At 44.0% G+C, this 15369-nt stretch overlaps 1 protein-coding gene across 1 annotated transcript in view; it reads left to right on the top strand.

Annotated features, from left to right (window-relative positions):
* The window catches only part of BET1L (Bet1 golgi vesicular membrane trafficking protein like), an 87243-nt gene extending 72175 nt beyond the window's left edge, over window positions 1-15068 (top strand). The window contains exons 3-4 of the mRNA XM_086956379.1: window positions 12757-12813; window positions 13017-15068. Coding sequence (XP_086812505.1) covers window positions 12757-12813; window positions 13017-13184 — 225 coding nt within the window. The 3' untranslated portion in view covers window positions 13185-15068. The remainder of the gene's footprint in view (window positions 1-12756; window positions 12814-13016) is intronic.
* Window positions 15069-15369: the final 301 nt, after the last annotated feature.

The raw sequence follows: 15369 nt of genomic DNA, 5'->3' as shown, positions 1-15369 counted from the left end.
CAAGCAGGAGCTACAAAAATAAATATGTGTATACGAAGGAAAGTCCCAGTCCTGTTATCATGCATCAAAAGATGGTACAGATAAGACTAAAAATCCACTGTGAATGCTACACTATGAGCTTGTGGAGAAGGTGCACAGATGCGTGCATGCGGAGGGCAGAAAATGGATCATTTGCAGTGGACTGTTAGCGAGACATTCACCAGAGAGATGAGCACCAGCATTGGGCAGCATGTGTAAGCTAAATTACAGCTTGAAAATACCATACGAGACGGTATGTAACTGTTAGCACACAACTTTTAGCACAAAGTACTGTTACCACGCATCTATTACCACGCAGGACCCATTACCATGGATACCTTTACAACGCATTACTCTACAACGCAGGTACTATTACAACGCAAGTTTAGGTAAGTTTATAGGTAATTTTATCTTTTTTAAATAACATTTATTAGACAGGGGTATTTTTAGGTTTCAGGGTTGGGTTTGGGTTTTGGGGTACAGGGGTATTTTTAGGTTTCATGGTTGGGTTTGGGTTTTGGGGTACAGGGGTATTTTTAGGTTTCAGGTTTGGGTTTTGGGGTACAGGGGTATTTTTAGGTTTCAGGGTTGGGTTTGGGGTACAGGGGTATTTTTAGGTTTCAGGGTTGGGTTTTGGGGTACAGGGGTATTTTTAGGTTTCAGGGTTGGGTTTGGGTTTTGGGGTACAGGGGTATTAGGTTTCAGGGTTGAGTTTGGGTTTTGGGATACAGGGGTATTTTTAGGTTTCAGGGCTGCGTTTAAGTTTTGGGGTACAGGGGTATTTTTAGGTTTCAGGGTTGGGTTTGGGTTTTGGGGTACAGGGGTATTTTTAGGTTTCAGGGTTGGGTTTGGCTTTTGGGGTACAGGGGCATTTTTAGGTTTCAGGGTTGGGTTTGGGTTTTGGGGTACAGGGGTATTTTTAGGTTCCAGTGCTGGGTTTGGGTTTTGGGGTACAGGGGTATTTTTAGGTTTCAGGGTTGGGTTTGGGTTTTGGGGTACAGGGGTATTTTTAGGTTTCAGGGTTGGGTTTGGGTTTTGGGGTACAGGGGTATTTTTAGGTTTCAGGGCTGGGTTTGGGTTTTGGGGTACAGGGGTATTTTTAGGTTTCAGGGCTGGGTTTGGGTTTTGTGGTACAGGGGCATTTTTTATATATATATTTAAAAAATAATAAATAAAAATTAATATAATTAATTAAAATATTTAATAATAAAATAATTATTAATTGATTAAAATATTTAAATTATTATTAATTACATTAATTACATTATTTTAAAATATTATATACTTACCTATACTTACGTTGTAATGGTATGCGTTGTAATGGTACCTGCGTTGTAGTTTAATGCGTTGTAAAGGTATCCGTGGTAATGGGTCCTGCGTTGTAAAAAATGCGTAGTAATGGTATGCGTGCTAAAAGTATGCGTGGTATCAACATATATCCATACGAGACATCCTGCTAGACCTGTGCTGGTTGAGCAGAGCGTTGTCATGCAGCTTCCTAATAAAATACTCTTCAACCTCACCTTTGAGAAAACAAGACTTGCCCTATGTGCCTGTGAGTTTGGAGAGAGCTGAACATGCACCGAAGACTGGCAAACAGTGTCTGACATTTGACCTCTGTATTTGAATGCACATCAAAGGTGAGGAGATAGGAACAAGATTTACCGACCTGTTTACAGAGGAGCACGGAGGGAGTGAAAACAGAACCGATTGTCTCAATTGCTTTTCAAGAGAAAAAAATAGTTCGTAAACAGATGGTAAGATGGTGACCAGTGGATTGTATAGTACTTAGTCCCTGCTTTCAGGGAGGGCTGAATACAGCCAGAAGCATGGCAAATGCTGCTATGAACAAATGGGGAGAAAGAATAAGAGAGCAATGATGGAGCCAGCACATTAGGAGCCTATGGGCGGGCTGAAGCCCACAAAGTATATACAACATGTCTTGAAGAGACCCTGCAAGCGCAATGTAGCTGACACCTAAAAAAGGCATGCATTTCTCATAGTGCTGTGAAATCTGTTACCTCCTCAAAGGATCCTCGCTCCTACATCGGTGCTCGACTAGACCCGTTGACATGGGGAGATCCGGGCAGTCGGATGAGCAGCGGTGGCAGAAGCAATGCTACTATTCTGAAAAGTAGAGGCACGGACCGAGGTAGAAGTGAGCATCTCAAGCTTCCTCTTTGCAAATGTCCATAAGTCTGCAAGTCACTTCCACTCAGCTGAAAAAGCCAACAAAATAACAGCCACGTTTTCTGCACAGGAGTTTCTCAGTCCTCTCTTCTCTGATATTACTCAGAAATGCGGCGCTCTCTCCTGCGCCCTCCTTCTGCTTTCTGACTGCATCCGCTTAATGAGACCATACAGCGGCGGTCAACCCAGCATGGTGGCAATAAAACTTTCTTAAAGCCCGGCCATTGCACCTTTGACTGATTCTTTCTGCTTCTCTCCATTTTCCTCTGCAGGATATAGGAAGACATTAGCTCGTCGTTTGTGCTCCAAGCCCCGGGTCGCCATGATTGATTCAAGCAAAGTGTCTGTTGGAAATGTCTCCCGTCATCCCCCATCTTGTACTCCAGACCTGTCTCCCGTCATCCCCCATCTTGTACTCCAGACCTGACTGGGGACTCCATGCCCAGCCAAACAATTACGCCAGCCTGAGGACTACATACCCAGGACTGATAGTGAACAGTACAACTACAAATAGAAAGCTGCAACTACAGCCTTCTCACACGCCTGCAGTCTTGCATGTAATTTTCAATTTACAGGGGTTTCTTTGTTCCCACCAATCAATGGAACTGTCTAGGGGTCCATACACTAGTATTGTACTAACTCCATATCCATTTACAACAGGAAAATGCATGACTGCATATTTGCTCTACCTGCAATCCAACCACACACACAAGACACTCAACCAGTCTTCTGCTGCAGCCACATAAAAAAGCCTCCAACCCAAGCCTGACGACAAAACATAACCAGCAAGGAACAACAACCTAAAAACAAAACTAGTAACAAGTCCTGCTTATTAACTGAAAAAACGCACAGACTATGCACAAAATCAAGTACCACTTGGGGAGAACAAAGTCAAATCACCCATAAATTAACAAGTCTTGTTTCTCAAGAAGCACAATTGACACATGAAAAAAGTACCATGCATTATCCAGAACACCTCTTTTACAAGCACTACACACACACCCCCAAACAGTAATTAGATGTATCACTTCAGCATAGTGCACTCATGCACCAGATGCACATCTGCACAGAGTACAGCTCCACGAAAATGTACTCAAGATATACATTGTGCTATATTTATAGTTGTATCAAAACGTATAACCATATGAGCTTTTCAGTTGAACCAAATATGAAAAATCCTTCAATTGTTTTAGAGAAGAAAAAACACCATCAACATCCAATTTGATGTCCTAAACGAGAAACTAAAACGAACTACCCAACTCCATTACCCATTTAACTATGCAAAATGCATCATCATTTGTCCATCGTCTTATGTATATATTTTGCAGTCTTTATACAGAATGTAACACTGCGCAGGATCGTGACACACGCCGTGACTGCAAATGTTTCCCTAAACACTTAAAAGGAATCAAAAAGAATTACTAAATAACAGAACATTTCCACAGCAAGATATACAGCACTTCAAAACAATCTGACTGAGAATGCCGTTGTCTGGCAACAAAACCTTTCAGGCTGGGGAACACAATCAGAATGTAAATGGGGTCAAAAAGTAAATGGGTGAACAGCTTCACCTCAGACCAGTCAGTGACCCTTAAATCTTTTTACTCATTGCTTCTCTTTGCCAGAAATAACACTTGTTTCCTTTTCCTTTAATGAACTATCCATTGGAGTCCATTTTCAGGAGATCTGTTCCAAATGGAAAGGCAAGCTATTTCTCCCTACTTTGCTGTAAAGCAGAGCAGTAGCACCTTCCCTTTCTACAGTGCAACTTTGAATAATTGAATAATGCAACACCAAACTGCATTTTTCTCTTTTCTCTTAATGCAGTTTAACTATACCTTTTCCACAGATGTTCTACGTTACTCTTCTTTCGGCCTACCATGAGTGCTTCAAAGGTCTGCAGGCCGTCTTCTCCCCATAAACCTTTCTACAGTGCAACTTTGAATAATTGAATAATGCAACACTAAACTGCATTTTTCTCTTTTCTCTTAATGCAGTTTAACTATACTGTTTCCACAGATGTTCTACGTTACTCTTCTTTCGGCATACCATGATTGCTTCAAAGGTCTGCAGGCCGTCTTCTCCCCATAAACCACAGACGCTGTTCTCGGGCTGCCATATGTCATAGTGGCACTGGTTGGGTTTTTTCCCCTCTTTTTTTCTTATGGCTATATTTAATTGTAGAGGTCCTTGATTCTCTTTGAGCTCTCAAATGCTATTGATGGTTCAAAATCCAGCATAAGGCATTGCCAAATTGTAGTATTCACTGTTCACATATAGGAAAGTTCCCTGCAATGAGTTTATTTAGCTGTGTACAAATGTAGGTAAATGCTTAATTAAGTATGGTATCTACTGAACTCCACCAGGAGCTGGGTAGTAATAGAAGCTCTGCTTTTCTCCTAATAGGTTTCTTAAGTGACTCCTGATGGGATACTGGCATACCCTGAGCATTCGCAGCACATTCTCCATCTCTAATTGTGTCTACTCATGCATGCTTTATTCACTCAAACTAAGACACTAAGCGCATCAGTGATGTTGTGCAGCTTGCTGGAGAAAAAGTGCGACACACAACTGATTCCAAACGTCTCTGGTCTCACCCTCTGTTTTCATGGATCTGCTGTTGAGAGCTTTACAAGAGAATTTTAGACTTTGGCTTTTGTGTTTTACGAGGTGGCAGGTCCACAAAATGTTCGAGGTGAAGTAACATCAACTGATAGACATTAGTGTAAGTGTGTGACAACAAACTTCAACGGAAAATTCCTATTTTTCCCCTCTGATTACTGTTGCATGACAGCGGGGTAGTATTAATCAAACCAATTACATGAAGGAAGTAAGCCAATTAGAGGGTAGATTAAAATATGTAATTGTGTGACTCCCCTCCACCTTCCAATAAGTCAGTGGGATTTTGAGAACAAAAAGTTAATAAATTGCTTCTTTTGACTTTTAACCATATTTTAGAGACATAAGTTAGTGTGGCGCTGCACCGGGGAAGACTCCGGCCGACAGTTGCTGGGGCGGGAGGGCCCCGACCGGACTCCGGGACCCTCAACCAGCCCTGGACTCTCAGATTCTGCGCCGAGCCGCCCCAAGATGACGGGTAGGCCCAACTTATCTCCGGCCTCCTCCACGCCTGGAACGGTCTCTGCTGTGTTGGGGCGGGTAGGAACCTTGGTGCCTTCAAAAGCTGAGGGCCGGTGTGTTAAACTGTCAAGTCAAGTCATAGGATTTGTATAGCGCACTACATACCCAGAGGGTTTCAAGGCGCTTAGGAAGGGGAGGAGGATTACTGGTCGAATATCCACGTTTTAAGTTGCTTTCTGAACGCTAGGTGGTTATGGGTAAGGCGAAGGTAAGCGGGGAGTGAGTTCCATGTTTTAGCAGCCAGGTATGAAAAGGATCTGCCTCCCATGGTGGTCTTGTTGATGCGAGGTACAGTGGCGAGGGCTTGGCTGGAAGAACGTAGTTGGCGGGAGGGGGTGTAGAAGGACAGTCGTGAGTTGAGGCAGTCTGGTCCGATGTCGTAGAGTGATTTGTGTGCGTGGGTTAGCAGTCGGAAAGTGATCCTCTTATTGACGGGAAGCCAGTGGAGGTCTTTAAGGTGACCAGAGATGTGTTCGTTGCGTGGGATGTCTAATATTAGCCTGACTGAGGCGTCTTGGATTCGTTGGAGTTTCTTCTGGAGTTTTGCGGCGGTAGTACCCGCGTAGAGGGTGTTTCCGTAGTCCAGTCGGCTCGTGACCAGAGCGTGGGTGACTGTTTTCCTTGTATCGGAGGGGATCCAGCGAAATGTTTTCCTGAGCATGCGATGAATGTTGAAGCAGGATGAGGATACGGCGCTGACTTGTCTGTTCATTGAGAGTGAAGAATCCAGGATGATGCCTAGGTTCCGTGCGTGGTCTGTCGGGATGGGTGCTTTTCCGAGGGCTTCCGGCCACCAGGAGTCGTCCCATGCAGAGGGGGATGTACCTAAGATGAGGACTTCTGTTTTGTCTGAGTTCAGTTTCAGACGGCTTTGTTTCATCCATTCGGCAACTTCTTTCATTCCTTCGTGTAGGTTAGTTTTGGCGGTGCTGGGGTCATTGGTGAGGGAAAGGATCAGTTGAGTGTCGTCCGCGTAAGAGATGATGTTGGGGTTGTGTTGGCGTGCGATGGCCGCGAGGGGGCTTATGTATACGTTGAAGAGGGTGGGACTGAGTGATGATCCTTGTGGTACGCCGCAGATGACTTCAGAGGCCTCGGACTTGAATGGAGGAAGGCGGACTCTCTGGGTTCTTCCGGTGAGGAACGAGGTGATCCATTCGAGTGCTTTTCCTTGGATTCCGATGTTATAGAGGCGTTGTATAAGGGTGCTGTGGCAGACTGTGTCAAAGGCTGCGGAGAGGTCGAGGAGGATGAGGGCGACTGTGTCTCCATTGTCCAGTAGAGTTCGAATGTCGTCTGTTGCTGCGATGAGGGCGGTCTCAGTGCTGTGTTTTGCTCGGAAGCCAGATTGTGAGGGGTCGAGGGATTTGTTGGCTTCGAGGAAGGCGGCGAGCTGGTTGTTGACAGCTTTCTCGATGACTTTGGCCGGGAATGGGAGAAGCGAGATGGGGCGGTAATTTTTGAGTTCGGTGGGGTCCGCTGTTGGTTTTTTCAGAAGGGCGGTGAGTTCAGCGTGTTTCCAGTCTTCCGGGAAGGTGGCGGAGGTGAAGGAGCAGTTGATGACGTCTCTGAGGTGCGGTGCTATGACGGAGTCTGCTTTGTTGAAGATGTGGTGAGGGCATGGGTCTGTGGGGGATCCTGAGTGGATGGAATTCATCAGGCGGATGGTGTCCTCAGTGGAGATTGGGTTCCAGTCGTTGATGGTGTTCACGGGGGGAAGATGATCAGCAAACTGTGCCAGCAGCCGGTCTCTCCCGGACCCGGGGTCCCCTCAGGCCGATCCCCGATATCTACTGCCAGTCGCTGCCGTCCCGCGCTACACCTCCTCGTGGTCCAGCTGCAGCACTGCCAGTTCTCCACTCTCAGCAGGAAAACAAGCCCCCCGGTAGCACACCGGGACATAACTCCTTCGGGTTCTTTCTCTCTCGATGGTGCAAATACGTGGTTGTCTTGTGGCTAAATACGCTGGCATTGGCCGTCGGCGGGAGCGACAGAGCAACACGTCTGCTCACACTTTCATCTTGGCCACGCCCCACCCTCGCCTTATAGGCTTTTTTCAGATACCAAATGTGATTAAGGGTTTGGGTCTTTGAAGTTTTATTTTGGGGCTTTGCTTTTTTTGAAGTACACTCTTTTCCTCTCACACTAGCTCTTGGAAGGCTGTCTGTCCTTGCAGGGAAGACTCTGAAGAGCTGATAGTCCCACAACACAGGCCATGGAAGGGTCACACCTGGATATGAGCCAAAGTGATAAGTTCATCTTTGATTCCCTTATCAGACCCATCTCCTCCTGAGATCTGGTCCTGCCCTTTCCTTGTTTTTGCTGTTATGGTGGGGAAGAAGTGTTGATACTGTCATGGAATGCCTTCCTACTTTCGATTCATCTTCTATTCATGAATGATGGAAAGCGGAGAAGATTGTGCAATGCTAGCAAACAAGGCAGGAAGGACCTTCTTTGCTCCGTGTTGGGCTTGAGAGAATGAATAAAACATATTCAAGGTAATTCACCTTGGTCGTTCTTGAACCTTTTAATGTATTCTTCTGTTGTGAATGAGGTTGACCCAGGATGAATATAGAGATCTAAACCGTTCATACACTGGTTCAGAAGATTGATATCTAGAAATAACTGAGAAGAAACTTTTCTTAATTGCGAGAAATTTCTAAACCCAAAACCAAAGAAATGTTTGTGTCTAAAGAGACTAAGCTACCCACAGAATATCTGCCAGCCTAGTTGTTTACTGCAATAGGAAGCGTCTGGACTCCTCCCATGTGTCTTTTTCGGATGCAGTAGGGTGTTTTATGATTAAAAAGAACCTGTGAATTTTAGGCCTCAGATCATTGGGCGTGCTGAATTAATCCACTTTGTAATCTTTTTGGTGTCTCTCAAGTCTTCAGAGTTTATTTGGGCTACTCTTTAGCTACTTTATATGTTATGTTACATGGTTTTTGCAACGTGCATGTTTACCTGGTTCTTGGCAGCATACCACTTTAATGCAAACCTTTGCTGTTGTGAGTTCATCCATGGGGGCATCTTAAGGGGGATGTCTATAGAAGTGCCCTGGCACTATGAGTAAGGGTGGTGTGAATAACTGTACGGTTTCCCTGCAGATTGGAGGGAGGAAAAGGTCTGAGACCTGCTGTCTATACCGTTGTGAAGTTGGCACAAGTTGGAGTTGTGTTTCTGGGGGCATTGCAGTGGGAGTGCAGGGATTCTGACCCTCTGCCTAAGTGAAGTCAGTTGTAGAGGTATATTCTGCTGCTTGGAGGCTCTACTCTCTGGACCATGTAGCTCATAGGCTGATTACTGCCTTTCCTGTATCGTGTTGGGTGATTGTACTGATGGTGAAGAAGCGATATAAGTTGCTGCTACCCCTTGTGTAGTAGTTGACAGAGCCTGAAGCTAGCATATTTATAGGGTGGCCTGGTCTTTTCTTTAGACATAGAATCAGTTGTGTTGTGTTGTGTTGCTTGCTTACCGTACTGAGGTTGTTCCTGGGGTTTTCATCGTTGCTGCATTTCCAAAAGGTCTCTCGCCCCGCTCGCTCTTTTTCCTTTGTAATCGGTCAATTACCAATGTTTTTTTTCATAAAGTGATGCTTACTGTGTGCGGTCTATCAGTGGTGAGTTGTGTTACTAAATGGCTTGTGAGATGTGCGATTGTGATTCATGAGATTCTCATTTGGGTCTAAGTTTAATGTCGTAAAGATTGACTAGTCAGGGCTATGGAAGAGAAGCATGGTAGGAAGGGCAGGTAGAGTAGATGCTGCAGTCCAAACTCATCACTACTTGTCTTGAAGCAGGGAAAGCAATTGAAATGAACAGAGCGTGGCAGACTGCAATGTCCAATGACAACTTGTAATGTGACTAATGTGGTTTTCAAGCCAGGTTCTACCAAAAGTAAGGATGTCCCGGAGGGTGGGGGGGGGGAGAATTACACAGAGGCAATGCAGGCCAACCTAGTCACTCATACACAGATCAAACTGCAGCACTTGTTTTAGTTTCTACATGCCAACAAAGTGTGAATCAATAAACATCCTAATTGTTGCCACCAATCATTTGATCATGATGCATTTGAGCAAAGGAAACCTGATGTGTGATCAACCTGCCAGGCCTAGTTACCCGGGTCCCCTGCCCTCAAGAAGTGTTGTTTCACTGTAGCTCACCTTCTCCAATTCCTGGTGGGTTTCACTGATTGTCCCAGAAGGCTGGTGACTGCATTCTCGGCTCAAAATTAGAATCAACCTGCTGAGCAGTGATGCTCGACATTCTTCCTCTTGTTATTCCACATGTCTATATGTGATGATATGCAGCCCATTCGTAACGTTTTCTCACTCATGTACACTGCAAACATTGTCTCTGAAGTCCTTGCCTGGAGAGAGCAATGTTGTCCAGTGATGGCCATTCTCTAAAGTATGACAGCATAGTGCAGGAGGGACCATGTATATTAGGCGGCAATGAGGCTTGCCTGTCTTTCCAGCTCCTACACCGTTTTACTGTTCTGTATTGTATTGTAAAAGCTACATAGTGAGGTTTCAAGGTGCTCCAGGTTGCACTGGGCTCCTGTGCTCGCTTTCAGAGTTTGTGGTTGAAATGTTGTTAGTGTTTAGAGGTCTTTCAGGGGGTGTTGAGAGACGTGCAGCGATATTCGGTGCAGATGCTCATATGGATGCCCAACCTTTTATTTCGGAGCTCATAGTAATTTTACTGCCCTCTAAAATTCAAGATTGTTGTAAAATATTCTTATTTCTAGACGCGATAAAGTTCCATAACTTAGACATCTGAGCCAAGAAGGTGTATCTACCATCCAAAAGTTTTGGGAGGGAGGAATAGTCAAGAGTGGAGCCCATCTGATCACAAACTTCTAAGTTAGAGTTAAGAATTAAGACCTTTTTGCTGAAAGAACAGGTTAGAAGCTGTGAATGGCAGGATAAACTACATACATTGGTTTGAAATCTGCCCATTGCATAGACTGAAGTGATGGTACAATGCAAGTCTTTATATGAAGGTTAAGTTCTTGTCTTGGAGCAGCTTTCTATAACTTTCAGTTCACATGAAGAGAGACTGTAAGGTATATACCACTGGTATAGACTAGTCTGAAGGTTACTTAAATGATGGTGGCTTGTATCCTTTGAGAGAAAGTCCTGCCATGGGAAAAAATAATGTGAGTTTCTCATTATGTAAAAGGCTACACATGTAACTTGATTCGTTGTGGCATAGGGAGAGGTTAGAACGCACAATAGCCCCTAGATTTCTTACTTAGTGCGATTGTTTTGGGGTGAGCCATGCTCTTTAGGCTGTATGGTGGAGGAGTGGCAGATGATCCATTTTTCACTGGCTATATCCTAGTGTGTGATGTATTAAGCTTGTGATGTTCCTTTTGCATCTGACTGTAAACAGAAAGCATTTGCCCAGGGCAAATGAATCGAGTTTAAATGGATTTTCAAGTTTTAGTATTCTTTGTGTGTGCTATTGGTGTAGTTGTATCAGATGAGTTTGAATGAGTTGATGAACTAAGCTAAATAGTAGATGAGAAATGATACAAACACGAGTAACTCTGGCAGTTGAGGGAAGCAGTGCAGAGTAAAGGGAGAAAGTGATAGAATGAAGTATTTGTCAGATGGGAAAGAAGCAATCCTGTAAAGGCCAGTTCTAAGACTGCGTCAAAGGCACAGGACCTGTCCCATGGCTGAAACGCTGCACCTTCCTTTGAATCCACTGTAGTACTGATGTTATCCCACATTGTAATTCATGCTGATTCCGCACTAAACCTAGACCAAAACCTTTTTGAATGTCAAGAGCAAAGGTTGTTTTCTTCGAAGGTGGCTGACCATTGAATGTAGGTAGCTCTTTCTTCCAGTTTACCAAGGCTTTTGCATATTGGGAGCAATGGGTTGCTAGTTAAATTTTAGATCTGGTCTAGAGACCTGTTTAGCTGTTTCACAAGCCTAATTTAATCAAAAAGCACTCCACGGTAAAGTAGTGACCACTCTGGTGATTACTGAAGATCCTTGAGATTTGCATGTTCCAAATCCGCTGAGTTCGACCCCAAAGATTCCTCATTAGTTGAATAACAGATGCAGCAAGGATGAAGAGTTTGGAAAAGAGAGCAGTGGATGTAGCCCAGGAAGGAGGTTATGTGGTTGCCATCAGGGTTTGTTCTGTTGACTCTGGCCTCCTGGCAGACAGTGGTGCAACATTATAATTCTAGTGCACAGTTCAGAAAAAGGTGAAACGTGAGGGAAATGTGGACATAAGTCAGACTCCGTGGAGAGATAGGGAACCACTGGAGAGGTATACCCACCCACCTGGATCAAGTGTGGTGTCTGGTATTAGGTGAGTGTGGCAATCACTAGCGAATGCAGATGATTAAGCAATTGAGAAGACCCCCTCCCCGGCATCCCTGCATATTTCTCACTAGATAGCCAACATGCACAACCTCTTATTCCTGACTCTAGCCAGGTGCCAGCTTTTGCAATACATATTGGAGATGACATCTGAGGCATCCAAGCTCCGTGTGCTGCAGACACCAGCACAACAGTTGAGTGAAGTATGTGGTAGAAAGAAACAGCACTTCTAAGTCTATGTCCACAGATCAGATATTCTACACTATTCCTTCTCTCCTGACTGTTTGCTCTTCAGGGTCCGCATACCTAAAGAGCTGCTACCACCCGACTCCACTTGGAGGGGGAAGGCCTCCCGGGCCACACTCCACTTTGATCAGGGACTCTCAGGTGTTCTCCCATTTTAATGGAGAGTGCACTTTGCACTCCTTCCAGGCTGCTCTTCCACCTCACTCTATGGGTGTCACAGAAAAAACACACTCACATCTCTACTCCCTACAGCGTGTCCTGCTCATAATGTTTACATTGCTGGGAACCACCATAACGTAGACCAAGTAAACACTACACAAATTTTCAATGCAGAAAAGGAAGCCCGAGAGTCACCTGAGCTATGAGACCCAACAGCAGAGGACGTTGGTGCAGAGCAAGGTATTGTGTCAGGTATGAGGAAAGGAGAAGACTGGTATTGCACGTATTCAAACAATGCACTTCTGTAGAGTCAGGAATGGTACTGATGGGGTTAGATTACTAGGAATAAGAGGGATATTTACATGACATTCATCTTGTTTAGTTTGCAGAGGGCAGGCTGTAAAATGTGTTAGCCGCAAAGCTGATATTGCCTTTACTCTAAAGGCCAGGTGTATTCTCTATTCAGTGTCCAAGGCACAAAGTTTATCGTGGTTTATGCTATATATTTGAACAACTTGTGCACACTGGAACCTTCCTGTACCTTGCTTTCAGGTGAGGATTGTTTTATGACTGCTATGTTGTTTCACTAGCTTTGAACTGTCCCAACATTGTCTTATGTTTCCTGGTCGCTATCTCATGTGTTCTGTTTTTTTGTGCAGTTGGCCCTGGACATTGACAAAGATGCAGAAGATCAGAACAAGTATGTGGATGGCATGGTAAGAATGCATCACTTCCAGGGCCTACTCTGAGGGGATGTTTATAGTAAAGTAACATATGGAAAGCAGTCTGTGTTTGATCCTTACATTTCAAAAGCACTGTATTGAAGATGGGACGTTTATTTTGTTTGGTTTCTAGTTAACTTTAGTGAACATGAGATATAGGTTGCGCCTGATCTTTTCATTTCTCTTCTGTCCTCTAGGATTCTGACTTCATGAGTGTGACCGGTTTGCTGACTGGTAGTGTGAAGCGCTTCTCTAGCATGGCACGGTCAGGCCGGGACAACCGCAAGCTCTTGTGCTACGTGTCAGCTGGGCTCATCGGAGCCTTCATTGTCTTCTACTTTTTGCTCTCACGAGCTCGGACTTGAACTGATTTGCAGTCTCCAAATCTGAAACACTTTACCAAGAACCTGCTAGTCCACTGAGTGGGCTGGGCGGTGTGTGTTGGTGTGTTACTACTATTACTATTTGCAACGTTGACCCTTACTTCTGCTGAGAGGATGCTTTTACCCACGTGTAACCGATGATGTGCCATCCATTGTGTGCGGGGAGGATGAGAATTCAAGCTTTCACTAAAGACTACCATTCTGGTAATTGAGCATTGCTGGGTAACACCGTTATTACCATTGCATCCTGCAGCTAACCTCACAAAGTTCCTCTAACTGAGATTTTCTGTGGGTTGCTCCCACCACAGTTTCTTTTTCATTGTTGAGGCATATTCACCAGCGTACATCAGGGCTTTGCCAATGTAGAAGATCGTTAATGTAGCATTTACATGGCTAGAGAATTCAATCTTCATCTGCAAAGCCGACCCTGTTATTTTCGTCCATCCTGCTCATGTAACAATAGCTTTTAGCCTGAGGTGATACTGGCCTGGTTGGCTCAGTTTTTTTACCACAGAAATTACGTGCACCTTTACCAATTTTCACCCATTGAAATTGACAAAACTGATTTGGTGTTAGAAGTGCAGCGCTTGGAGTTGTCCGATCTGTGTCTTTTCTTATCGGTCCTATCTGTGTTCAAGACATCGGTCAAGCAGCACAACGCTCAAAACAGGTGTCCCTGAAATGTGTCCAATGTTAAGAGCAGACCCAAATATCTGCTGATAGCGTTCTGTGTAAAAGGGCCTGTTTTTACTTTGGTGATTTACCTGGAGGTGCAGGCTGCAAATCCTAGCTCCCTATTCAGTGTGGTGATTAGTCTTGTTAGTCAACCATTGGCTTTAGTCACACTGTGCTTCCTATATTTTTTGCTGTGCTTCAGGTGAAGCGTATGCATCAAAACTTTGCCATTACCACCTGGAAATGTTAAGCTTTTGATAATGTTTGACAATGTAAGGTATACAGCTCTAAGTCTTGAAAATTGCATGTAAGGTGGAAGAATTTGAAAGTATCTTAGAATGAGACTTGGATAATAGCACCTAAAAAGGCAGAACATGTATCTCTGTTTTATTTAATCTTCAAGGATATATTGTTAATTGTAGGTTGTATCTTTCACATTTCATTCATATAATGGCTGAGGTCTTACAAACTATGAAAATTACTGCTCCGTGCACCTTCAAGCAAAGTGGTCTGTGATGGTACAGTACTCCCAACAGGACCAATGCCAACTGTAGACCGAGGTAAAACTGATGAACTGGATGAACCGAGTTATACAGTACTGATCACATTATCCAATAGATGCAAAACTGTCTTTTTACAACTCTTCAGACATATTTTAAATCATGAGGCATGTATTCTCCAGTTGTAAACTACCTTCCTTGGTCAGCAACCTCAATGTAGCAGCTCATATGGGGCTGGAAGCATTTCTAGATCAGCACAAAGGTACTTCTCCATTAACTGAAATAGAACTGTTTAGTTTTTACATCTTATAATGACTAGTTTAAAAAATATTTGAACATAAATTCAAAGATTTGACAACTGCTAAATTTCAACAAACTGAAATTGTGATCAGGTAAAAATATGTCTCATTGGGTATCTAATTGCTTCCCCTTTGCGGGTGCGTGAACAATTCTCTTTTCTCAAGATGGCTATCACTTTTATGGATGGTTTACCTGGAGAATCTTATTTTAGATTTTTTTTTTACTGTACTGGTGGGTTAAACAAAGATTCCTGGGAAAGGCAAAAAAATATGACTGTCTTTTTTTTCTTACGATTAATCCCTAACCCTGTATGGCAGACCACTCCGGTCTCCTAAGATGGAGGGGAGAGCTGAATTGTGAATTAAAAAGTATGACCCTCCCCTTCCACTCACCACATGTGTTACTGTTTATTTTTAATGTTGGTTATATTACTATTAACCTACAGTGTGTGTGTATGTATACATGCAAAAGTTGTTGATTCACGCACTCCGTGGTATTCAAATTGCACCAGTGTGATTTGATAATTAATCAAGTTTGAGGGCGTGCACTGAGGTATCGTCCCCTAAACCTGGGCATATGAAAAGAACTGCAGTTGCATTTCCCCACTGGGAAGTGTCCCTCAATGTGCACTGCCGGAGGTCCAAAAGTGGCAAGTTTGCTCAAATAATCCAAAGGTTGCAATCAATACATTC

This window comes from Lissotriton vulgaris, chromosome 2_1 (genome assembly GCF_964263255.1).
Source record: "Lissotriton vulgaris chromosome 2_1, aLisVul1.2, whole genome shotgun sequence".
Lineage (NCBI taxonomy): Eukaryota > Metazoa > Chordata > Amphibia > Caudata > Salamandridae > Lissotriton > Lissotriton vulgaris.
The sequence above is the reverse complement of the archived record's forward strand: the minus strand, read 5'-3'. Positions and strand labels throughout refer to the sequence as shown.